Here is a 25,908-nt window from a genome sequence, read left to right as displayed (position 1 = left end):
AGGGAAATACACAGTAATCATAACTGTGAATGTGGATGGGATGAGCTCATCCATAAAATGGAAGCAGATAGCAGAAAGGATTAGAAACCAGAATCCAACAAGATGTTGTTTACAAAAGACAGAAAGTTTTTTGTTTTTTTGTTTTTGGTTTTGGTTTTGTTTTTTTTTTTTAACACAGAGAGTTAAAATAAAGGTCTAGAGAAGAATCTAATATGCTTCAGCCAAAGTAAAAAAGGCAGGGGTAGCAATCATGATCTCAGACAAAGCAAAAGCAAAATTAGACCTAATTAAAAGAGATAATCAGAAAAACTACATTTTGCTAAAAGGTACCATAGATAATGGTGGGCAACTAGGTGGCACAGTGGATAAAGCACTAGGCCTGCAGTCAGGAAAACCTGAGTTCAAATCTGGCCTCAGACACTTACTAGTCATGCGACCCTCGGCAAGTCACTTAACCCTGTTTGCCTCAGTTTCTTCATCTGTAAAATGATCTGGAGAAGAAAATCTTTGCCAAGAAAACTTCCAAATGGTGTCGAGAAGAGTTGGACATGACTGAAATGACTGAGCAATAATAACACCATAGACAATGAAGTGATATCAAAACTTTTACAGCAAGTTTCTTTGATAAAGACCTCATTTCTCAAATATACATTGAGTATAGAACTAAGTCAAATTTATAAAAATAACAGCCATCCCCAATTGATAAATGGTCAAAGGATATGAACAGGTAGTTTTCAGAAGAAGAAACCAAAGATATCTATAGTCATATGAAAAAATGCTCTAAATCACTACTGATTAGAGAGATGCAAATTAAAACAACTCTGAGGTACCACCCCATAACTATCAGAAATGACAAATACTGGAAGGAATGAGGGAAAAATAGGTACTCTAATGGACTGTTAGTGGTGTTATGAACTGATCCAACCATTCTGGAAAACAATTTGGAACTATGGCCAAAGGGCTATAAAACTGTGCATACCCTTTGATCCAGAAATACCACCACTAGGTCTATATTCCAAGAGATCAAAGAAAAAGGAAAGAGACCTATATGTACAAAAATATTTATAGCAATTCTTGTTGTGGAAGCAAAGAATTGGAAATCAAGGGGCTGCTCATCAGTTAGGGAATGGCTGAACAGGTTCTGGCATATGATTGTGATGGAAGGGGGTGGTTTCAGAAAAACATGGGAAGACCTATGTGAACTGATACAAAGTGAAGTGAGGAGAAGTAGGAGATCATTGTGCACGGAAACAGCATTATTGTATGATGATCGACAGGGAACCACTCAGCTACTCCGATCAATACAATTATCTAAGACAATATGATGAAAAAATACTATTCACCTTCAGAGAGACAACTGATGAACTCTGACTGCAAGTTGAAGTGTAATTTTCTCACTTTCTTTTTCTTGCTTTTGTCTTGTAATGTGCTTAATATGGAAATATGTTTTGCATGATTTCACATGTATAATTACTACCATACAGCTTGCCTTCTCAGTGGGTAGAAGAGGCAGTGGGAGGGAGGGAGAGAATTTGGAACTCAAAATTTAAAAAGAAAAGAATACTAAAAATAAATAAATATTTCCCCCGCAAAAAAAGAACATTCTCTATAAATGGTGAGGTCCTTCAAGTGCTATTTAACAGTATGCTTATTGCATCAAGCCTCAGAATCTGCAGAAAATTTTAAATGAGATTTATGACCACTCAAAATAGCAGTGCTTAACAACAATCTACACAGGAAAAACCAAGTGGAGAAGAAGCATCTATTATCCAGGCTATGGTGGCAGGTGAGATCTCTGCCACCAAATAAAAATTACTCAGTTCCTATTTACTCGAGCCCCTGAGACTGTAACTGATGAGATGGCCCTCTCCCAGTTCAGTGGAAGAAGGGGGGACTAAAATCTCACAAAAAGAGCAAAATGTGTAGTAAGTACAAAGAGAGGTAGCCATCAGGAGCTCTGGAAAAACAGTGCTGCTACAACAGAGAAGGAGATCACAGGAACGACATCGTGGGGAAAGAGGCTACAATCGTTCCTGCTATAGCTTCTGTGCCCAATCAGTTTCAACCATGAAGCCACAACCTAATTTCCAAAGCAGGTTTGACTGGAGTCTGACTAAGAGAGAACAGGAGACTAGCCATACTGGGAACCCACCTAGTGTAGCCTTTGCTACTGTGCTGAGACGGAAACACAGAGCAAAGACCTAGCTGACCTATGCAGAAGTCACATGGCACAGACACAGATTGGCTCTAGCTGCTCTGTTGCTAATAACAAAATGGACATCACTCCTTCTTTTCCATCCTTTATATTGCTCTGGCTCTCACCCCAAGCTTATGTCCCCAGTCTTTGTCAAGAATTTGTTGACTTTGTGGATTTGCTATATGTTTTCAGAAGAAACTAGTTTCTGTAAGATGCTATTATTATGTGCATCTGTGCATGGATGGGTAGATGGATGTGTGCTTCGGAAATTAAATACAGATAGGAGAGAGGCGATGGTCTGTCAGGGATTCAAAGGGAGAGAGAGAAATAGATTCTCTTTCTAATCACTGTAATCACTGGGACTACCAGCGGGGGGCTCAAACTGACAAAAAAGATTTTATTGATCCCTATTATTATAGCTCCCCAAAGGAGAGAAAAACACGTGAATTCAGACCATCCTGAACACGAAGGTAAGCCAGCAGTTTTCTGGTGGGAGGGGGTTTGATAAGTGAACCGGAGGCAACCCTTTCTCAGGCAACTTCCCTTCCCATGGTGTCTTCCAGGGCAGATTTAAAAGAACTCTGGGCCTACTATGTCCCTCTATCCTCAGGGAGAATGAGGCCACTGATTAAAGATAAAGCAATAAAGATAAAGAAAGAGCAGAACCACCCACATGAGGGCAGGGCCAGAGAGAAAATAGCTAGTTCCTTGGCCAAATTCCTTCAACCCCTAACCACTGCTATACTGTGACATGCAGCTGGATGGACAGCCCATTGAGCCTGTATATCTTATACTTAGATATTGCAGAAAGTAGGCCAAAATTAAACAAGAAGAAGAGATAAGGTTGTATTGCTCTTGGAAAATGACACACTGTTTTTAGTGAGTCCTACGTTTTTCCTTGAAACAAAAACCCTTCTTTTAATGCTACTAGAGTTCTGAAAAGTCTTAGTGTAGTTTTAAACTATTAAAGCTCATATCACAGTAACCTGTATTCTTCTGAATATTATCAAATCTCTAAGACTATGTGTCACAGAGAAAATGCCAGTATGCATTGGTAGAGGAAGATCCTCCACGGGGACTCTTTATAATGATGAAATTACAGGTTCAACAAAATTGCAGTCTTCTAACATGCTGTATAGCTACATACAGTGGAAAAGCATAATCCCTAAGGAGTCAAAATTGTGATTTACCAAAGGGATTATGAAAAGAAGAATGGGTGTAAAAGGATGTAAAATATTATCAGTGATGAACTGTGCACAAAAAATGTACTGACTGAGGGGCAGCTAGGTGGCATAGTGGATAGAGCACTGGCCCTAGAGTCAGGAGGACCTGAGTTCAAATCCAGCCTCAGACACTTGACTTTACAAACTGTGTGACCCTGGACAAGTCACTTAACCCTGATTGCCTTGCCAAAAAAGAAAAAAAAAAAAGGAAAGAAATGTCCTGACTGAAAAAAGAGTCAGGCCAATCACATTTGGAGACTAGAACAGATAGTAAGCCAATAGTAAGCTCCTTGAGGACAAGCCTGAAGACTTTTGTCTTTTTGTAGCCTCTGTACTGAGCACAGTGACTGGCGATGTGTGATTGATTGAGAATAAGGGATGATCAATGGAGGTCTTCACCCACCTGTCACAGAGGTTATAGAGAAGATTCCTATTTGGCTTGTTAGATGGTTTCTGATGTTTCTTCAGCCCTGAGATTCTATGATTCCATGTGCACACAGGTCTTCTGACCATGAAATATCCCTCCTCCAGGCTAGCCCCCTTCTATTGTTAAGTTCCTCTTAAGGCCTCCATTTTGTGGAGAGACCCATGCCAGTCATCCCTCATTTCCTTTCCAGATCTGTCCCTGACTTTCTGGATTTCAAAACCATGCCCCAGCTGCTGTCTCACCCTGGAACTTCCCTAAGTCCCTGGAGTCTCCCCTCCCCTCCCTAACTTTCCTGCAGCTTTCTCACCCTGGAATATCCCTCCATCAGTCCAGTACCCTTCTCCCATTGGTGAATTCCTCTTGGCACCTTCATTTTGTGGAGGAGCCCAGGTTTGGCAACCTTCATTCTTCTTCTGGCTCTGCTCCTGATTTTCTGTACTTCAAGGAAATACCCCTTTGACAAGCACCTTCATCTATTCTCCCACCTTATCTCTCTCTTATCCATCTCCCACTTTCCCTATTTCCCCTTCACTTTCTCTTCCCCCATCCTTTCTATTTGCCCTTTCTCATCTATTTCTCATATTCTTTATTCCTTACCCCCTCTAGCTATCAACACTGTACCTATTTCCCCACCCTATCTCTCTCTACCTTCCCTATTCTCCATGCTCCCCCCCTCTCTATCCTTCTCTTTTCTATCAATTCCACACCCTCTCTATTCCCCTAAACTATCCCACCCTCCCTATCTCCATAATCTCTGTTTAACAAAATAAATAAAATATAATACAACTTAGATAATGTTAATTTGTGGTTTTCTAAGTCAATATGTGACTCACAGGGATCCCTTTCTATTTGGGTTTGACACCACTGCCCTACTCTATCCTCATCCTCTCTGCCTCTGATATCTCTATTTGTCATTTCTTATTGTCATTATCTATCCTGCACCTTTTCTACCCTCCACCCTCTATATCTGTCCACTTTCACTCTTCTCCTGTTTCCTTTGCCGTCTCTATCTACCCTTCTCTATCCAATCCCCTCATCTTCTATACCCTTCCCTCCCTAACTATCTACACACTCGCCATCTGCTACCTCACCTTATCTTTCAACACCCTCTCTATTCCTTTTGCCCTCTTTTCTATCCTCTCTTTCTTTCTATCAATACCACACTCTACCTGTCTATTTCCCTACTGTATCCCGCTCTCTCTATCTCCATCATCTCTGTTTGACAAAATAAATAAAAATGCTATACAATATGAATAATGTTAATTCATGGCTTTTTAAAGTCAATATGTGGCCCGAAGGGATTCATTTTCTATTGAATTTGAAAAACTGAGATACCATGATTTCCTGAGCACAAAGATCTTCTCACCATGAAACTGCTACATAGCCCTAGTCTATCTATCCCCATCCTCTCTATCTCCACCATTTCTATCCATCATCTCCCATCCTCACAATCTATCCTCCCCCCTTTCTACCTTTTCTTTTCTCCTCTCCTCTAACCCTTCACGTCACCCTTTTGTATTATTCCCCCCATTCTATCAATTCCCCTTACCCCCTCTGTTGCTCATCCTTATCTTTTCCATCTATCCTCCCTCCATATCTATCTCCATTCTCTCTTTCCATTTACAACCATTTTGATCTATTTCCCTTTCTCTGTTGCACATATCCTCTCTATCCACTTCCCATGTTCTAAACAAAGTACCTTCTCTATTAGTTTACTTCTCAACTCTGTCAATTTGCCTTCTCTGTCTATTTCCATCCTCTATTCTCTCATGGTGTGGTGGAAAACACATTGGACATAGAGTTAGGAGAGACTTGAGTTCAAATTCCATCTCCGACATTTACCAGCAGACTACCTAACTACCATATGCCTCAATTTCCTCACTTAGAAGATGGGGCTTATACTCTTCAAACCTATCATAAATTTGTTGTGAGGATGAAGTGAGAAAAAGTATGTCAAGCAGATGTTGTTACAAACCTTAAAGTCTTATACACATATATATAATATATATATATATATATACAGTTCTTATTCTCTACCTATTGCCTTCACTATCTCTATCCATCTCAGATACACAAAATTTTAGATGAGATACCTAACACAGTGACCCCCTGGTGCAAGATAGGCTCTTAACAAGTACTTCCTTGTTGGATTCGTTGCCAGATGAGGACACTGAGGCTCAGAGAAATTAAGTGGTTTGTCCAGGATCAAATATTTTGTAAAAAGCAGAGCCAGAACTTGAACCCAGGCCTAAGGACTCCAAGGTCTTTCCACTATACCCTGGGAATTTCCCTTCTCCATCACCTTTGTCTCAATTTATCCCCCATCATGCTTTCTATCATTTTTCTTAGTGTCAGCCTCAATCATAGCCCGTTTTCTCCCTAGGTTCTCTAAAGAGCTCTAGAGCATGGGCAGGGGCGGGGCAAAGCAGGGGGGTGTCACGTGGGGTCAGGGCTCACTTGCAAGGAAGCCCGGCAGTCCTGGGTGACTGACTCAGGGGCACAGCAGGAAACAGAGGTAAGGATAAGTGGGGCCGAAAAGGTTTCCTGGCAGGGGCCTCACAAACGAGCCCTTACAGTTGAACAGGGATGTTTGGATGGGGAGCAGGATGAGAGTTGGGGCATGAGGCCGGGGAGAGATACAGGGTGGCTGAGGATTGACCTCTCAGAACTGATGTTGCCCTATCTCATCTTGTTATTGACCCTCAGAGTGCTGAGTGCTCATCATCTCCCACGTCTGACTCCTCTTTCCTTTACCTCCTTGTCGCCGTAGGAGATGGAGATGCCTGCCCCGACAGGGCCCCAGGCCAAGGTTGCTTCCCCACTAGGCTCCTACCGCTGGCGGCGAGGAGGAGACAAGTCAACAGGGGCCTCCAGATGGGGCCGGCTTCAAGGCTGGGGCCGAGCTCTGAGTAACCCTGAGACCTCAGAGCCACCAGCCAGCCGGCCCCCTCCACGGTCTCTCTTCCGCCGCGCTGTCTCTGCATCTGCCAAGGAGTCAGGAGGAGGCTGGAACTGGAAGCTCCCCAAGTACTTTCGCCCTGGGAATCAGCAGCAGGCACCTGAACACGTACCTGGATCCGAACAGGAGGCAGCACTAGAATCAGATGCATTGGGTAAGGATGACTTAACCCACAACGTGCCTGGATACCCAGGCACAGGCCACTGTGCTCTGCCCCAGAGATGACTACCTTTGGTAGGCCATCTCCAAGGATTTGGGATTCAAAAGATCCCAGATTAACTCTATCCCCTGATATAGTTTTCCCCATCCACTAGGGGCTTGCTCTAAGGGCCCAACATGGGGGTGGGGAGCTCTCTGGGCTCACAAATCTCCAAGTTTCTGTGTACACCCCAATAAGCAAGACATAGTCAAGACTTAGAGAATTCTCTTCAGGGAACCTTGGCCCCAGGCACCTTGCCCCCAGGCCACAGCCCTTGCCCCACTTAAGAACCTCCCTACATCAAAGCACAGGTCATTCTAGGTTTTTACAAACCAAAGAGGCTGGCTAGGAAGCCGGATGCCTGGGCTCCCTCCTCTCTGAACAGGATAAGAGGAAAGAGCCACCTCATCACCCTTTCTAATACACAGGAAGTTGTGGGGAGAGCTAGGAGAGGAAGTGGTTGAGACTGAATTTGCCCCTTCTCCTCTACCTGTCTTCGGCAGTGTGTCAGGGGAAGGCAGAGGATGAGAGAGTAAAACCTCCAATCTGGACTCCTATCAAGGGATGATAGGAGAAGAGAGAGGACGCCTGGGTGTCTCCCTTTGGGGATAATTGTAACAGATAGTAAATGAGGCAAGCTGGAGGCAGAGGGTCCAAGTACTCTGATTCAGTCTGTCATCATACTCTAAGGGTAGAGGTCAAGGGGGGCCAAGAAAGTGGGAGGAGTTGAAGCTCCTAAACCATCACCTACTGCCAGGAAAGTCTCCTGATGTCCAAAAACCAGGGAGCAGGGGAATAAACTAATAGAAGAGTATGATTGGCTCAGTGTCAGGACCCCACTCTTTTGGTTCCCAGGTATAAATACCTCAGATGATATTTGGTCAGGGGTCTGTGTGAGCCAGGCTGCCCACCTGCTCATCCCCATGAGGTTCTGGCTGGGCATCCTTCATTTATGACTCTGTATTAGGGTTTTGCCTGTAGGGTCCAAGGCCGATTCATCTGCTTTGGAAGATATTCAGGAGAGGAGGCCCTCCTTCCTTATTCCACATGATGATAATGAATATTGAGACAGAACGGTAAAGGCAACTTAACTGCTCCCTTTCCCCTACTTCCACAACTCCGAGTGCTACCAATTCCATGTTCACAAGCCTCTCCCACCTATTGCTTCTTCTCGATTCTCAGGCCACCATCCTAGCCGACACCTTACCACCTTTTGCTTGGACTATTTATTGCAGGTGCCTCCTAACTAGCCTTCCTGTCTCTAGGAGCTCCCTTCTCTGACCATGGAACCACAGATTCTAAGCCCTTCTGCACCAGCTGCCAGAAGCATCTTTCATAGACCCCCTTCACAGGACCTAGAGCTGGAAAAGATCTCAAAGATCATCTGTCTGAGGCCCTCATTTTACAGATGAGAAATCTAAGGTCCACAGACCTTAAAGGACTTACTTGTCACATAGTTAGTAAGTAGCAGGCCTGTCATTGGACTTGTAATCCAGTGCTCTAATTCCAGCTCTAATCGAGTTCCTCTCCTATGCAGTTTCCTTTTATGGCTGTCTGTTGCCTACAGAATATTATTACCATTATCTTATTTCCTATGTGCAAATTGAATATCAAAGGTGCTTAATTAAATGTTTTTTAAAAACTTAATTTAGTCCTCTACTCTACTCTTCTCTCCTCTCCTCTCTTCTCTTTCTCTCCTCTCTCCTCCTTCTCCTCTCCTCTTTTCTTCTCTTCCTCTTCTTTCCCATTCCTCTCCTTCCCTCTTTCTCTCCTTCTCCTCTCCTCTCCTCCCACTTCCTTTCCTCTCCCCTTCCTCTCCTCTCCTCTTCCCTTCCTTTCTTCTTCCTTTCTCTTCCTCTCCTCTCTTCTCCTCTCCTCTCTTTTCTTCTCCCCTCCTTTCCTCTCTTCTCCTCTTATCTTCTCTCCTCTCCCCTTCTTTCCTTTCCTCTCCAAGTTCTACCCATTCTTCAAGGCCCAATCTAAAGCCACCTCCTCTAGCAAAGCCCTCCTCAAAAATTTTCTGGTTTTTTTTTATAATTATGCAAAATAACTTCCTGCATTAGCCAAAAAGAAAGGAAAAGAAAAGAGGATACAATTTGCTCTCTAAGTCCATCTGCTATCTGGAGGTAGAAAGCATGTTTCACCATAAGCCCTTTAGAATTGTGATTGAAGACCCCAAAATTTTCACTGCCGATGTTACCACTTTCATTCAGGCTCTTATTAACCTTAAACTCAATGACTGTAATAATCTTTTAACTGTTTCCTTATATCTAGTCTTACCCTTTTGCAACCAATCTGCCCTTCGCATCACTGCCAGATTATTCTCACTAAAGTATAGGTCTGCTTTTGGGATCACTCCAGTGCTCAAAAACTTTCCATGACTCTCCAATGGGATCAGCAGGTGCTTCTGTGAAGGGCCAAGGTTGGCAGGGCAGGGCTTTCATTCCTATCAACTGGAAAGTGGAGAAGTTAATCCCTTCCAGAACACACTTGTCTCATCCAACTGGGCCAGTTCAGCGTATATGTCATCTTCCCATTGGTCACTGCCTTCTTCACTCCACTCCTCGGCCACATTAGAGGCTGAGGGTTTTGCCTGGGGCTCTTGCATTTGAGACAATTTAGTTTAGCTAAAGAAAAAAGGGGGCAAAAATCTCCTGTGGCTTTAGCCAAGGGGCAATGGCCCAGATCAACATGGATCTCTTCATGTGCTATTTTAGGGAGCTTAAGTGTACAGGTTATTAATAAAAGATCATTATCATTAGATCCTCTTTCATCCACATAGCTTTTAGTCAGTCAAAATATGTTTATTAAGCACTTTACATGCTCTAGGAACTGTGCTAAGTGCTGGGGATACAAAGAAAAGCAAAAGATAGTCCCTGCTTTCAGGGAGCTCACAGTCTAATGAGGGAGACAACATGCAAAAAATTATTAACAAATGAGCTATCCATGGGGGAAATGGGAAATAATAAGCAGTAGGATTAATGAGGATTGGGAAAGGCCTCCTATAGAAAGTAGGATTTGAGGGAGCTCCATTAGGGAACTCCTAAACATTCAGCCAGGGAAATAGATCTCCAACCTGTTTAAATCTTGTGTATTAAATCTAGCCACTGGCACCCAAGCCCCACTTGGACTCTCTATGTAGAATTAAAGATATGCATGACTCAAAAGCAATTAGTATCAATCTTATCTTTATCTAGAAATTTTGAAATATGATTGAAAACAGCAAGTTGTGCCCCATCATTGCTACTACTGCCACTCTCTTAATTCCATTATAGATCTCTGTTTCTCCAGGCTCTGTCCCTTCATCGAAGTATCACAGAATGATGTCAATGCTCCTGCTCTGATAGAAACCTCACTCTCTGACTCAGACCTATGATAGTACAATTTCTCGTTGGCCTGGGAAGACCAAAAATTCCAAAGGTTCCTGTTGATGATTCCAAAACTATTTCTTCTGCTTGCAGGGGCCATTAGTCTGACCCTTCTGAGTAGCCTGTTACACTCTCCCTTGGTTTAGAATTTTTAAGGCCCATGCAAAATCAGCTTTAGTACACTTGACATCTGAAATTATACCGCATGGTATCCAAATACACATCATCACTTAATAGAACAAGGATGACTAACCCTTAAGGATAAGTAATCACCTTAAGATAGCATTAACAGGGGGAGCTAGGTGGCACAGTAGATAGAGCTTTGGCCTTGGAGTCAGGAGGACCTGAGTTCAAATCCAGCCTCAGACACTTAACACTTACTAGCTGTGTGACCCTGGGCAAGTCACTTAACCCTGATAGCCTCACTAAAAAGAAAAAAAAAAAAGATAGCATTCACAGCAAATGTGCCTCAACAATACTTGCAATAGACATAACATGCAAATATAACATAAATAGATGTGCAAAGCTTGTCTTGACAGGTTGCTTCAGTGGCTATAGGTCTAAATTATAGGTGCAGCATAATACATATATACATCATAAGAGTACATACATATCTATATAAGACAATATAATGGCACTAACACTTAAAGCAACGATACCATTAGTAATTTGATAAAATGGGAAAATATACAAACTAGCAAAACTAAGCTGAGTTAACAAACCAACGGAGCTACGATGATTCATGCAGAATCCTAATGAAAAAGCAAAGAAGCAGAGAATTTAAGATTTAAACATGTCTGAAATGGACAGAAAAGACAGAAAGTAGGGAGAGTCACATCAGCAGTCCTTTGAATTCTTTGAATTCCATCAGCTCTCCGCAAGATTCTTTCAATGAGCACTAGACATTCACTGTCAGTCCCCATTTAAACTGTCCCTCATCCTTGCTGCTGCTGCTGCTGCTTTCTTAATTCCTTCACAGATTCCCATCTTTCTCTCTCCACTTCCTCTGTCACAGAGAACTTCCAAAGCTGCCACTGTGGCAGAAACTCTTCCCTCCAGCTCAAACCCATGAGAGTCCAGTGTCTTCCTGAGTTCAGAAAGACTATAAATTCTGGGGTCCCTAGCAGCAACTAGTTCTTCTGCGAGAGAATTAGTCTAACCTGTCTGAATACCCTGTTATACCTGTAGGATAACAATGACAACAACAACAAATTTATTAGCCCGTATTTTAAGGTCCTTCACAATCTAGCATCAACCTACCACTATAGACTTATTTTAAGTTACTTCCCTTAACACACCTTGTTCCACCAGACTGGCCCTTATCTGATTCCATCCTTCTCTCTCTCCCACCTCCATGCATTCCAAAGGGTCACAAGCCCCCCCCCCCACCATTGTCTGAACTTTGCCTTTATCCCATTCTACCTTGTGCCAGAGTTATCTGTGTACATGGTCTTAGCCTTCCTATTGTGCTAAGGGGCTGTATATTACCAGCATCTAGCCCAGTGAGTGCTTTGCACAAAGTGAGACCTTAATAAATATTTGCTCAATGGTTAGATTATTGGGTCAAATCAAGTAAACAAAGCTAATTATCATTTGTTATGGGGTGTCCTATGTGTCAGGCACTATGCTAAGCTCTGGGGATATAAAGAAAGGCAAAAAGTCAGTCCCTGTCTCAAGGAAGTCACAGTCTAATGGGAGAGACAACATGTAAATAACTATGTAGAAACAACATACGTACAGCATTAAGTGGAGATAATCTCTGAAAGTAGGCACTAGAATTAAAGGAGGCTAGAAAAGTTTTCTTGCAGAAGGTGGGACTTCAGTTGAGGCATAAAGGAAGCCAAGAGGCAGAGATAAAGAGGGAGGTCATTCCAGGCATAGGGGACAGGCTAGTGCAAAGGCGCATAGGTGGGAGATGAAGTGTCATGTTTGAGGAACAGCAAAGAGCATGTCACTGAATAATAGCATATGTAGTGGAGAATAAGATGAAATATAATAGGGATAAATATAGTAAAAAAAAATCAGCTTCACAAGTACAAGGTGGAGAAAGTATAGTTAGGCAACAGTTGTTCTGAAAAAGACCTGAAGGTAATAGTGGACTGCAAGCTAAAAATGAATCGACATGGTGATGCAGCAGCCAAAAACCCTGTTATAATTTTAAGCTGCATTCAGAGAGGTATAGCTTCCAACGCTATGACTTACTGCCCTCTGTCTTGCTCTGATCATGTCTGTTCAGCTCTAGAAAAGGCATTGGATGAGGTAGAGATCATCCAGAGGACCATGGCCAGAAAGGTGAATGGACTGGATTGCACGCTGCATGAGGACTGTTTATCCTGTAGAAGAGGATGCTTAGTGGAGGCAAGGCAGCTGTTTTCATGTTATGCAAAAGAGAAATAAGACTTATTTTCCTTGGCCTGAGAGGGCAAGCTCAGGAATGACGGGTGGAGATTCTCTCTGAAAGTCTTCAAGGAAAGGTTGAGTGACCACTTGTTGGGTATGTAGTGGTGAGGACTCCTTTTGGGGGGTTGAGGTTGGACCATGTGACTGCTGAAATGTCTTCTGGCTCTGTGATTCTTTCTGTTAATTGAATTGAGTCTTGAATGCGTAGAAGCAGGCATAGGAAGAGAGTAGATAGAATCTGTTTGATTACAGCCAAGTATTCACATAGATTGAGCAGACAGATTGGAAAAGTATTAGTTAAGGGGGTCATATGGTGGAGAACCTTAAATGACAGGCTGAGGAGTTTGGATCTTGTGCTATATAGGCAAGGGAGACCTGAGTCCCACTGAGGTAACGCAAGAAGCAATCGTTAAGCACTTACTATATGCCAGGCCCTGTGTTGAGTGGAGAGAGGCCCTGGTCCTGGAGGAGTTACATTTTAATGGGGGAAGACAATACACCAAAAGGAGCTGAAAAACTGGTGGGGGGGATGGGGGGAGAATAGTGTCAGTCTGGAAAGTCAGGAGCATAGCCATGAAGGGAATAAGGGACAGCAGGTCTGGGAGCCTCCCCTAAATGGAGGCCCAACAGGAAAAGCAGGCAGTGGGATACTCCAGGGTAAGAAGGCTACAGTAGGGGATGGGTGGGAGGGAAAAGTCACATGGTCAGTTAAAAGAAGATACTGAACAAGAACCTGGGTCCTCTGACTCCCTGTCCAAAGCTTGTTTCTATCACACCTCTGCGCTTGGAGGACAGAGACTGTGTCTTCTTGCATCTTTTGGGCAAGTCACGTTACCTCTCTGAGACTCAGATCCTTCATCCGTAAATTGGAAATTCTACTTGCCTCATTGTGTTATAAGGAAATCACTTTGCAAACCCTACCTCATTATCTAAATGTAGGCTTCCACTCCCCATACCTCTCCTTGCTAGCATCACCCCCTTCCCCCTCCCACCTTGGATGATAATAGCTCACATGTTCTGAGCAGAGGCAGGGGCAAAGATGAGGCCAGGGCAGGGGACAGTCTACTTAGGAACTAGGCAGTGCCCAGCAGGTGGTAGAGGATAGTCTTTTCCTGGAATGGTTTGCACTGGATGATTGCTGAGTTCCAATCCAATTCTGAAATTCTGGAATTCTGTGACCTGGTTGAGCTGATAGCACTAAAAGGACCAGAATTTCAGAATACTTTGAAAGACGGAAAATGGGGATCTTTGGGCCCTTCCAGGGTTATTTAGATAAGATGAAGTAGCATGCTAGCTGTTGTTGTCCCTGTCATCGTCATTATCATCATCGTGGTCATCTGCATGTTCTCTGCTCAGACCCCCTGCCAGTGACTCAGCGCATCCCCGAGGCCCCCACTGCTGATGTTCCAGTCTGGGACATCAGTGGCTTCACACTCCTGGATGGGAAACTGCTGCTTCTGGGGAGAGAGGAGGAGGTAAAGGGGAACATGGTGGGGTTGCTAAGAGGAGAGGAGATCAATGGTGCAGGGGAGGGGGAGGTAGGGGAAGGATGAGGAAGGGGAAGGGAAGGAGAGCTGAAAGAAGGCTTGGTTCAGAGCTGAGAATGAGTGGGTGATGGGGGAAGCTGGACCACATGCAGAAGGAAAGAACGGAGTCTGTCTATCTGTAAACAGGCTCCAGGTAGAAACCTTCCCAGGGCTGGGAGTGTGGTCTCTGAGGGCAGTGTGCAGCTGACATCCGGAGGGGCCAAAGAGCCAGGTGAGCTGTGTTGGGAGAGAGGGGTGACTAAACTGGGTCATGATAGGGTGGGAAAAGGAAACTGGGGTGGGCCTGAGAGGGGAGAGATGATACATATATGCCAGATTAAGAGAATCGGGAAGAAGAGGCTGCCAGGACCCTGGACATCTTCCTCTAGGCTCACAATTATACTTCCCTTCACAGAGCAGAATCTGAGAAGAGGTGAGTCGGAGGCTACCAGTGCCAACCAGGGCCACAACGTGAGGGTGAGACTCAGGTGCAGGGATGGGTAGCTGGAGACCCTGGGGGGTCCTACAGCCCAACCCCTGACCTCTTCTCCCTATCACCCTATAATTCCCAGGGTTTGCTATGGAAGAGGCTCAAGGAGAAGAAGAAGGGGAAAGCTGGAAGCACTGGGACAGGGTAAGGACTTCATGGAGCAGTGGAAAGCAAAGAGCCTTGGATTTGAAGTCAGTAGATCTGCCTTTCAAGTTTAACCTTTAGAGCTGTGACTCTGAGCAAGGCACTTCACTTGTTTAAGCCTCAGTTTCCTTATCTGTAAAATGGGAACAATAATGCTTACACAATTCGCCTCACATAGTTAACATTCACCCACAGAAATATGAGATATGACTCTGGTGAAGTTAGGTGGGAAAGAAAGGGAAGGGATACCACCCCCAGAGCATATTAAGCATGTGTGCCCACAATCCCAGATCGCTGAGGTTGCACAAGGTAGGGCAGTAGAGCTGGCTAACTGCTGACGATTTCACAACATAAATATACATAGACACACCCAGGTTCTTTTGTATCCTTGGGCATATGAGAACCTGTGTTCCAACCCCAGAGCCAAGAGTAGAAATTTTTGTACCTGGGCAAATAGCATAAAATACACCCTCCATTCAGTTGAGGTGGAGGAAGGAGTGACAGACACCCCAGAGTACCAAAAGCTAAAGAGGCTGCTACTTTGCATATGGAGGTGGAGCTGGAGGTGGGTGGGGAAGGCTGGTCCTGGAGCTGCTGACCCAGCCCATCTGGCGGCTTCCTAGTTCAACCACTCCTTCTTGCTACCAAGATGTTAAACTCAGTTGTTTGTAAACTGCTGTAGGCCTGAAAGTGGTGTTAGTGCTTCTCAAAATTCAATTGCCCTGGTAAAGTCCCCATGCCCCAGCCTAGCCACAACTCTGTCCTGCCCCTCCCTTCTGAGTCAGTCCAACCCTCCCAAGGGCAGTAATTGCTATACTACAAGCAGAGTCCATCAGTCAATCAATGAACAATTATTCAGCGTTTCTGATATTCCAGACACTGGGGCACTAGGATTCCAAAGGCAGAGCACAGACATAGACAAGTCAGGCAAACATAGGGCTGTAGGGCAGCTACTTGATGGATTAGAACTTGGATATAGTCTCCTGCCTCAGACGCTTGCTAGCTGTGTGATCCTAGACAAATCACTTTACCTATGTGAGCTTCAATGTCCCCACCTATAAAATGGGGTTGTTGTGAGGATCTGATAATATATGTGAAGTTGTTGCCCAATTGTGTCTGACTCTTCTTGAGTTCATTTGGGATTTTCTTGGCAAAGACACTGGAGTGGTTTGCTATGTCCTTCTCCAGCTCATTTTACAGACAAGGAAACTAAGGCAAACAGGGTTGAGTGACTTGCCCAGTCTGAGGCTGGATTTGAACTCAGATCTTCCTGACTCCAGACCAAGAAATTTATCCACTATGCCACCTACCTGCCCAGTATGTGGAATAGTACTTTGTAAATCTTAAAGAGCTATATAAATATGAGCTACAACTATAATAACAATAGTTGTTATTATTATAATAAATCTGGAGGGTTCTCTTAATGGGAGGCATCTGTGCTGAGGATAACTGGAGAGGCCCAGGAAGGGTGTGGGAGTATTGGCCCCTTCAACCTCAGATCCCACTCCTCCACCAGGTGCCCGAGTGCCCGGGGCTCCCAAGAGTCCCTCGTAAATGAAGGACCCATCAAAGAGCTGGATCTGAGCAGTGAGCAAAATGTGCAAGTGTGGCCCCTGCACCCCAGCCTCCTTGGGGAGCCCTACTGCTTTCAGGTATGAGAGGAGAGGGGGCCATCTGCATGCCCTGTCCCACCCTCCACCCAAAGATTATCCTTCCTTTAAGTCTTGTATGCCCACCCCTTATATCTCTACTTTCCCTGGTTTCCATTTCCCTTCTAAAGGGGCTCCCTTCCCTCCTCTCAGGTAACCTGGCCCAGTGGGAGTCGCTGTTTCTCCTGTGGCTCAGCAGCTGAGAGGGATCGATGGATTGAAGATCTGCGCCAGAGCCTGCAGCCCCAGCAGGTCAGCACTTGGGACCCCCACCTGGCCTCAGCTCTGACTTGGATAGCCAACCCAAGCCCAAATTGAGTGCAGAACTAGGGAGCCAGCCTGTCAGGAAAAAATACTGTCTTAAGTGCTGAGGTTTTGAATCAGAAAGAGAAATCAGAACCTCAGAATGCTTGGCGGGACAACAGAACACACAGTGACAGAGCTGGGAGGGCCCTTAGAATATACTCAGTGCAAGAGGGCCCTTGGAGCAGAAGGTGTCAGAGCTAGGAGGGGCCTTAGCACCCAGAATGTTAGAGCTGGAAGGAGACTTAAAGCATAGAATGTCAGAGCTGGGAGAAACCTCAGAACACAGAAGGTCAGGTTTGGGAGGACCCTTAGAACACATGGTGTCCGAGCTGGGAAAGTCCTTGGTACACAGATTGTCAGAGCCAGGAGGACTTTTAGAACAAATTGTCAAAGCTGGGAGGGTCTTTAGAACACAGAATGTTCTTGTTACAGACAACTTATCTAATAAATGAGCTGTGGAAATAGTAGATGTATCCAGGCCTTGGTGGGCACCGAGAACAACACTGGACTCAATGCAGGATTGCCTTTTAAAATATGTCCTGAGTTGGTCACCTAACGTCTACTTGAACACCTCCAGTAATGGGGAGCTCACCACCTATGGAAGCAGTTCATACCATTATTGATGACCAACTCTCACTGTAGGAAGTTGTTCCTGAAATTTGCCTCCCAGTAACTCTGCTCCCTGCCCCTTACTGCCTTTGTTCCTAGATCTCCATTCCAAGTTGAAGCAGAAAACTATTCTCTTTTCCCTCTGCCTAGCTCAAAACTGTCCTCTCTCTTCTCTCTCCAGGAAAGCCAAGAAAGGGAAGAGACATGGTTGAGTGTATGGGTTCATGAGGCCAAGGGACTCCCACAGGGTAGCTCTCCAGGCCTTCGGGTGGAGCTGTGGCTGGATGGGGCCTTGTTGGCCCGTACTGCTGCTCGGCCTGGGCCTCACTTCTGGGCAGAGCGCTTCCACTTTGAAGCACTGCCCCCTGCCCGCCATCTTTCCCTTCGATTGCGCCAGGCCGACCGAGACCTGGGCAATGTGTCACTGGCACTAACTGATCTGGGACCAATGGGAGGGGGTCTTGAGCGATGGTTTCCTCTGGAAGGTGGACCTTCAGGGGCAGCCTTGAGGGCACGGGTTCGGGCACGCTGTCTGCAGATACTACCCACTGAGCGCTACAAGGAATTGGCGGAGTTCCTCACCTTTCACTACCCAGAGCTGTGCCATGCCCTGGAGCCCCAGCTGCCTGCCCAGGCCAAGGAAGAGTTGGCAGCCACCATGGTCCGTGTGCTGCATGGCACAGGAAAAGCCCAGGTAGGAGAGAGGGCACTGATGGGTGAAGCTGGCTGGGGAGAGGACTGGTCCAGAGGAGCTGACCCTGTCCATCTGGAAGCTTCTTATTTTAACTAATTATTCTTGCTAACCAGATGCTGAGCTCAGTTGTTTCTATATTACTGTAGGCCTGAAAGTAGTGACAGTGGCTGTGTAAACTCAACCACTTAGACAAAGTTCTATTACCCCACCCTAGTCAGTTCTGTTCCTATCTCTCTTCTTTCCCCTTCTCCATAGTGAGTCAGTTCAACCCTCCAAAAGGCAATAATATATACTCTACTACAGATAAAACACAAACTATTGGCAAGCCAGGCAAAGGGACGTAGGACAGGTGTTGGTGAATTGGTTTGATTCGGATGTTGTATCCAGATGTAGAATAGTGGCTATAGCACCTGAGCTAGAGTCAGGAAGATCTGGATTCAAATCCAGCCTCAGATACATGCTAGTTTTGTGACCCTGGACAAGTCACTTAACCTCCCTGAGCCTCAGTTTCCCCAACTGTGACACAGTGATAGTTGCAAATTTTAATTCAGTTTTGTTATATTGGTCACAGAGGATTAGAGCTAGAAGGCTCCTTATCTTTTCTACACCTTCGCCTACTACACTGATGAGGACCTCTTCTCATACTTTACTACATGAGCTCTCTCTTTTCCACATCTCACAGATTCTTGATGTATTCCCCCAATTTGTCTTCCTTTACTCCAGTCTTTGACTGGCCATCTGTTAATGGCCCTTCTTCTTGCTACACCTCCTCTACATGTATCTTTAATCCATCCCCTTCCTGTCTTCTTCAGCAAATTACCCCCAAAATCATCTGCTCTCCCTTATCTTCAAACTTTCCCCATCTCCAAGGTCCTTCCCTACTGCCTGCAAACATGTCCAAGTCTCTCCCATTCTTAAAAATCCCTCTCTTGACCCTATCCATCCCTGAAGCTACCATACTATATTTCTCTTTCCTTTCTCAGTCAAATTCCTAAAAAAAGAAAAACAAACCTACTACACCCATTGCCTACACTTTTCTCTCCTCTCACCCTTCTCAGACCTTTGCATTCTGGTTCGAATTTCATCTAACAGAACCTACTCTCTCCAAAGTTACCAGTGATCTCTTAACTGCCAAATCTGATAGCCTTTTTTCAATTCTCATCCTTCTTGACATCTCTGTGTCATTTCATGCTGTTACCCATCCTCTTCTCCTAGATTCTGTCTTCCCTCTGGGTTTTTTGTGAAACTGCTCTCTCCTTGGTTCACTGCCTACCTGTCAGACTGTTCCCTGGTCAGTATCCTTTGCTGGTTCATCATCCATATCCCATCCCTTAACTAGGAGTACACCCTAAGGCTCAGTCCAAGCCCTCATCTGTTCTCTCCCAACACTGTCTCTCTTTGGGGACCTCATCAACTTCCGTAGGTTTAATTACCATGTCTATGCTCATCAGTGTCAGATCTATCTATCCAATCCTAGACTCTCTCCTAGTCTTACAGGATGTAATGCCTATTAGACATTCAAAGTGGATATCCTATAGACCTCTCAAACTCAACACATCTGAAACAGAATCCATTATCTCACCCCTAAAACCCATCCCTCTTCCAAAACTTCCTATCATTACCAAAAGCAGACACCACCATCCTTCTGATCACTCAATTTCAAGATCTCAAGGCCATCCTTACTCCTTATTCACCCTACACAACCAGTCAGTTACCAAATTTTGTTGGTCCTATCCCCACAATATCCCTCACTTTTATCCCTTTCCTCTAGTCACATTGATGTCACATTAGTTAAGGTCTTAATCACCTTAAGCCCCGACTGCTGCTATATTTTCCTAATTGGTCTTCCTGCTTCAGGTCTCTCCTCACTACAATCCACACTCCACATGACTGCTAACGTGATTTTCCTAAAGCACATGTTTGACCATGTCACTCTCTTATTCAATAAACTTAAGCACTCTCTATTGCCTTTAGAATTAAACATGAAAGTGTCGATTTGGCTTTTAAAGTCTTCTGCACCCTGGTACCACTTTACTTTACCAGCCTGATTGCACATTACTCCCTTTCATGCACACCATAGCCAAACTGGCCTTCTTCCTATTCCTCACACATGGCACTTCATCTCCTTTCCACTTACTCTGCTCCATTCTGGGAATACTCATCCTCCTCATTTCTGCCTCTTAGAATCCCTACCTTCCTTCAAGGCTTAATCTGAGGACCAGCCTATGCATGAACCTTTCCTGGTACCCCTAGTTGCTGATGCCTTCCCTTCAATATTCTGCATGGCTGCATATGTACATGTTGTTTCCTCTAGATAGATTGTAAGGCAGGGACTGTTAGACTTGTGTCATTGTATATCCAGCACCTAGCCCAATACCTGGTACAAAGCAGCAACTCAATAAATGCTTGTAAATTGATTGACATAAACTGTCACAGCTAGAAGAAACCTTAAGGAATCAAGCAAGTTATTGTTGAGTTCCTACTGTGCTTGAGGGGATAGTCTCTGGAAGTACAAAGGCAAAAATGACGCATTTCCTGCCCAGAAGGAACTTCCATTCTAAAAGGAGAGACAAACACAAAATAAATACAGAACAATTTGTGGGAGAGGAACTTAGCCCTGGGAGGATCAGGAAAGGCCTTAATGTATTTGGTAGTATCTGAAGAAAATTAGGGATTCTATAAGGTGAAAATTAGAAGGGAGGACATTCCAGGCATGGGGTTGGGGAGAGAGATGGGAAATGGAATGTCAGCCAGTTCACAGTCCTGGGGCTGGTAGGCAGGGTAGGGTAGGGATGAAAGGCCCAGGATTTCTAAGGATGGCCTGGTAGAGCCCAAAGTACCCAGGGTGTAACCACTGTGCTGGGAGATAGGGATGTCCCTAGGTGTGTTCTGAGGTCACAGCCCACATTCCTGGCTACAGGCACTAGTGACAGATCTGGGCCTGGAGGAGCTGGCCCACTGTGGAGGGAGAGAAGCGTTGCTGTTCCGAGAAAACACACTGGCCACAAAGGCCATTGATGAGTACATGAAGCTGGTGGGCCAGAGCTACCTGCATGAGACACTGGGTAAGGTGTTGGAAGGGAGACCAAGGGCTGTGGAGCAGCTTCCAGGGGACACTGGGGAGGAGGGAGGTGCCTTGGAGGGGTGGGATCCACAGGGAAGGAAGGGAAGGGCAAGAAAGGTGCTGAGTCTGGACTCTCCGCCTGTCCTCTCCACCCCATGTCTGTGCTACAGGAGGAGCTGTGGGACGTCTCTGTGCCTCTGAAGATGGCTGTGAAGTAGACCCTAGCAAATGCCCTGGGCCAGTCCTGGCCCAGCACCAGGCCACCCTGAGGCAAAGCTGTGAGGATGTCTTCCTCAGCATCACCCGTTCCTCTGAGTGAGCCCAGCTCCTAACATCTGCCACTTGTCCCCCAGGGAGGAGGGGTGGTCAGGCTTCTTCCCATGGCTCCTCACTCTCAGCACATTTGTGGCCAATCTGGATATTTCCTCAACCAGAGTTTGCCCTTGTATTCTCTCATGCAGTGACCCTGATCTCTGATATCTGATCTCCTTGTGCCTTGACCTCTTCCAGGTCTTTCTGCCTCTTACCCTTCTCCTAGCCCCTACTTCCCTTCCACATGGTTCCCTTTACTGTTCAGATTCATCATGCATCCCTCTAGACCCTAACTCCCTTTCTGGACACAGCGCACTCTCACCTCCTGACCTGTCATCCCTATTGACCCCACAGCTGGTTCCCGGCTGAGCTGAGCGCTGTGTTCTCCAGCTGGTGGGCAGCATGCCAGGAGCGGAGAGCTGAGCCCCTGGGGGAGAGGCTGGTTTGTGCTTCACTCTTTCTGAGATTCCTGTGTCCAGCCATCATGTCCCCGAGCCTCTTTGGCCTTGCCCATGAGTACCCAGGCCCCGGCCTGGCTCGAACCCTTACCCTTGTTGCCAAGGTCATTCAGAACCTTGCCAACCGAGCTCCGTAAGTCAACAGTCAGTTAGTCAAAAAGTTTTTATTAGGCAATCGCTATGTGCTAGGCATTGTGCTAAGTGCCAGGGGTACAAATAAAGGCCAAAAAAAAGTCCCTGCCCTAAAGAAGCTAACATTCTAATGGGGGAGTCAGCGTGTAAATAATGAGATAACATGCAAGACATATAGAGAGTAGATGAAGACAATCTGAGAGGGGAAGCCAATAGAGGCTAGGGTGGGGGAGGGAATGGGAAAGGTCTGCTGCAAGGAAAAACCAAGAGGTAGAAGGGAGGAGAAAGGAGGGCATTCCATGGAGGACAGCCAGGGCAAAGGCACGGAGATGGAGGAAGGAGTATCATGCTCAAGAACTGCAAAGTAGGCCAGTAAAGCTTGAGAACTGGTTTGGGGAAGAAGGACAAGACTGGGGTCGGGGCCAGGTATGGGTGAAGGAGACAGGCCTTTCCCTGACTCCTGTCCGGGAACTATCTCTTGCTACCTCCAGGTTTGGGGAAAAGGAAAGTTACATGAGCTTCATGAATGATTTCTTGGAGCAACACAGCTCAGCCATGCAGTGCTTCCTGGTCCAAGTGGCCTGTGGGGATGGGGACAGGGCCCCTAGGGGCTACCAAGGCAGTGGAGACCTGGCCAGAGGCCTGGCCATCCTGCATGTTCAGCTCCGCACCATCTTCTCCGATCTGGACCAGGTACACACACCCTGCCTCTGGCTCTCCTACCTGACCACTCAGCCCCATTCTTTCTCTTGGCCTCCTCTCACAGTCTCTCTGATCTCTGACCCACAGATTAACCTAATCCAGTCTAGAGCCTAGTACCCCAAACTCAGACTCTTGGGACTGGAGTTTAGAGTCCAGTCTAGTCTAGAATCTAGAGCTCAGAGCTGAAGCTAGCCTAAAGTCTAGTCTGGGACTTCCTGAAATGACCAGGGGACCAGTGTTAGGGGAGGCTAAGAAAGTTGGCCAGGACCCCCTAATAGTGATCTCCCTGGTAGCCAACACAGGAGAGCCTGGAACCACTGCCCACCATACTTCAAGCCATTGAGGAAGGCCGCCCCGTACCTGTGTCTGTTAGCATGCGCCCTCATGCTACCAACATTAGGGCCCAGGTCCATGCAAGGTAACCAGGCCTGGGGACAGCAATCATGGAGGGTCTGCTGGATAGGAAATTTGGGAGGGAAGTTTGGTTTATGAATGGAATAGGGGTCAAGATCAAGATTGGAATTAGGAGCAGGGTAAGGAATTGGGTTTAGGGTCAGGGTTTGGGTTGTGATTAGAATCAGGATTTGGTTTCTGAGTCCAGATTGGAATCAAGATTTGGATTGGCATGAGGGTGATGGTAAGGATTGAATTAGGGGCTGGATTTAGGGTGAAGGTCAAGCTTGAGTTTAGGTTGGAATCATGGGTCAGGGTTAGGGTTTGGGTTGCCATCTGGATCAGAGGTCGAGAACTTTCTATTGGGACATATTGCAGCTTCTCAGAGAAGCCAGGCTTCCTGGCCCCCAGGGACCTGTCCAAGCATACCCCTCTCATCTCCAAGAGCCAGTCCCTCAGAAGCATACAGGGCCAAGGCCAGGGTGAGGAACATCCTGCAAAAAGACTACGTCGCCGTATCCAACGTACCCAGAGTGTCCCTGTCTCCCGGACTGCCAGTCCCCATACCTCTGGGCCTTTGTCCCGGACCAGGCCCAAGGACTCCCTTCAAAGAAGTTCCCCGCCCCAGGGCCGCTCTAGGCTTGGAGTCTCTGCTTCCCTGCCTAGGAAGTCCTCTGTACCCTGGCAGCGCTTCCTGGAGAAACCACATGAAGTGGAACATAGCATTTGCACCCACCGACTCCCTGGGAAGGTATCAACTCAGCTTGTGACCTACAAACACCGGACAAGGGGAGGAGTCTAGAGGCCAGACCCCTCCTATCCCACTCTCTGGGCTCTCTTCCTATTAAACATTCTTCTCCTCTCTGCCAGGGACAGCTGGCAGAGCTTCGGCAGGAGATAGTCTCCCTGTGTGACCAGCAGAAAGTGTTAGCTGCACAGCTGGAAGCCCTAGCCAGTGAGACCCAGGCCCTTGGGGAACAACAGAAGAAGCTACTTGGCCAACTGGAACAGATTCAAGGCCAATTCAGGACCAGGTAAGCATTCTTCCTGGTTCTACCCCCACCCCCATCTGCCCAGTCTCTGCCCTTCCTATTGCCATCCTAGCTCCTGGATAATGGACAGCACCTTCTCTTGCATGGTCTTCCCATTTGACAGCCTGAGGTAAGAGAAAGCCCTGACCAGCTTTCTCCCTCTCCTAGTCACCCAACTCCTCCTCCTAGAGATTGGGGAGGTTTGAGGGTCTAAAAGGATTGTCTCTTGGAGCAGGGCTCAGAAGCCGGATCCTAGGCACAGCCCAGGCCTCCAGAGCAGAAGCAGTGAGAATGCCAGGCTGGAAAATTTGGTAAGAATTCTGTTCCATTCGGCAAACATTTATTAAGGCACTGCATTAGTCCGGAGGAGGATGGTGAGGATGGTGGGAAGTGGGAATGCAGACAAAGTTTCATCCCTCCAAGATCTCACAATCTTACTGGAGGCATGATGCAAGTATACAAATTAGTATAATACCAGGCAGGATGTGATCAGAGCAGAGGAAAGGCAGCTCAGGGGAGCAGAGAGAGGCCTGGACTGGATCTGGGTTTGAATATTAGTTCTGCATTTACTAGCTGGGTAAACTTGATCATTCTGCTCCTCTGGGTCTCAATTTCTCATCTTCAAAAGATCTCTTCCAGTTCTGACATTCAGGGACTCTTGGAGAAGTCTATACAATGGGCCTTAACAAAATCAGAGTGGGGAGAGAAACAGAAAAAAGGGCAGGCCTTTTGGAGGCCTGGGAAGCTGGTCTTGAACCTTTTATGCTGCTGCTGCCACCTTTTCTCTTCTCTTATTGCCCCTTCCTACCTTTCTGACCCCAGGAGCACCGCCTGGCTGACCTCGAGAGGTCACATGCTCAACTGGTACATTGGATGCAGGATCAGCAAAAAACTCCTAGGATGCAGATTCAGCCCCCGAAGATACCTTGCACTAATGGAGATGCTACTTGACCCTGTCCAGGGCCAGTCTGGGCTTCTACGTGGGCACTGACGTGGACAGAGGCAACTTGCAAAGTATGGAAACCAAGATGCAGACTTGGTCTGCCAGCATTTTCTTTCTCCTCTGCCAGTCCACCTTCCCCCCTCAGTCCCCTGGGCTCTGTCCACTTCTGTCCCTATCCTCTTGGCCTCAAGGAGGGAAGGAGGGGCAGGACTGGGCATGATAAGCTGTGACTGATGGGGTCCCCAGCACAGAACTTTGCACCATAAAATTGTGGATTGAAATAAAGATCCTTTCTGAGCAGCATGGGGCAGAATGTTACTGGGTTAGGGAGTTAGGGATTGGGTTAGGATTCCCTGGGTCTCTTCCTTCTTCGGGGGCCACCTTTGTTGCTCATTTTTCCTGTGGCTGGTCCAGGAGAGCATTGAAAATTCAAGGTCTACACAGTCCAAAGAGCTGCCCAAAATGAGTAGAGTGGAAGGTATACTGGATTTGGAGTGAAAAGACCCAGATTCAAATCCTGATTCTGCCACTTGCTAGCTGAGCAACACTGGAGTAACTCAACCTCTCTGGGCCTCAGCAGACTAAGGGATGTGGACTAGATGGTCTCCATGATCTTATAAAGGGGCTGGTTTGGGAGGCATTGGGTGCTCCCCCAGAAGAGGTTTTCATTCAAAGCCTGGAC

The 25,908-nt window shown here is 46.2% G+C and overlaps 1 protein-coding gene across 3 annotated transcripts; it reads left to right on the top strand.

Annotated features, from left to right (window-relative positions):
- The first annotated feature begins 6,293 nt into the window (after positions 1 to 6,293).
- On the top strand, positions 6,294 to 25,529 carry RASAL3 (RAS protein activator like 3). 3 transcript variants are annotated; one of them, XM_027851096.1, is made up of 19 exons: positions 6,885 to 6,960; positions 8,241 to 8,465; positions 12,610 to 12,731; positions 14,130 to 14,248; positions 14,447 to 14,531; positions 14,715 to 14,776; positions 14,872 to 14,933; positions 16,450 to 16,585; positions 16,736 to 16,834; positions 17,679 to 18,191; positions 21,112 to 21,256; positions 21,426 to 21,570; positions 21,922 to 22,158; positions 22,649 to 22,850; positions 23,153 to 23,277; positions 23,631 to 24,003; positions 24,123 to 24,286; positions 24,519 to 24,594; positions 25,106 to 25,529. In XM_027851096.1, exons 3-19 carry the CDS (start codon positions 12,719 to 12,721, stop codon positions 25,232 to 25,234), a joined length of 2,685 nt encoding a protein of 894 aa, XP_027706897.1. In that variant the 5' UTR covers positions 6,885 to 6,960; positions 8,241 to 8,465; positions 12,610 to 12,718; the 3' UTR covers positions 25,235 to 25,529. The 3 variants fall into 3 exon arrangements, with proteins under 3 accessions (XP_027706895.1, XP_027706896.1, XP_027706897.1); XM_027851094.1 differs by lacking the exons at positions 8,241 to 8,465; positions 12,610 to 12,731 and adding an exon at positions 6,294 to 6,362 and having other exon boundaries at positions 6,618 to 6,960; XM_027851095.1 differs by lacking the exon at positions 8,241 to 8,465 and having other exon boundaries at positions 6,871 to 6,960.
- Positions 25,530 to 25,908: the final 379 nt, after the last annotated feature.

Source organism: Vombatus ursinus, unplaced genomic scaffold (genome assembly GCF_900497805.2).
Source record: "Vombatus ursinus unplaced genomic scaffold, bare-nosed wombat genome assembly UNPS02009173.1, whole genome shotgun sequence".
NCBI lineage: Eukaryota > Metazoa > Chordata > Mammalia > Diprotodontia > Vombatidae > Vombatus > Vombatus ursinus.
Note: the sequence above shows the minus strand (reverse complement) of the source record. Positions and strands in the feature narration are given on the sequence as shown.

Bases quoted from the DNA above. Each gene is read 5' to 3' on its own strand.
- RASAL3 (XM_027851094.1), top strand. From the start codon at position 6,621: ATGGAGATGCCTGCCCCGACAGGGCCCCAGGCCAAGGTTGCTTCCCCA. The intron at 14,777-14,871 runs GTGAGACTCAGG...TATAATTCCCAG, and splicing joins ACCAGGGCCACAACGTGAGG to GGTTTGCTATGGAAGAGGCT. The intron at 21,257-21,425 runs GTAAGGTGTTGG...TCTGTGCTACAG, and splicing joins CTACCTGCATGAGACACTGG to GAGGAGCTGTGGGACGTCTC.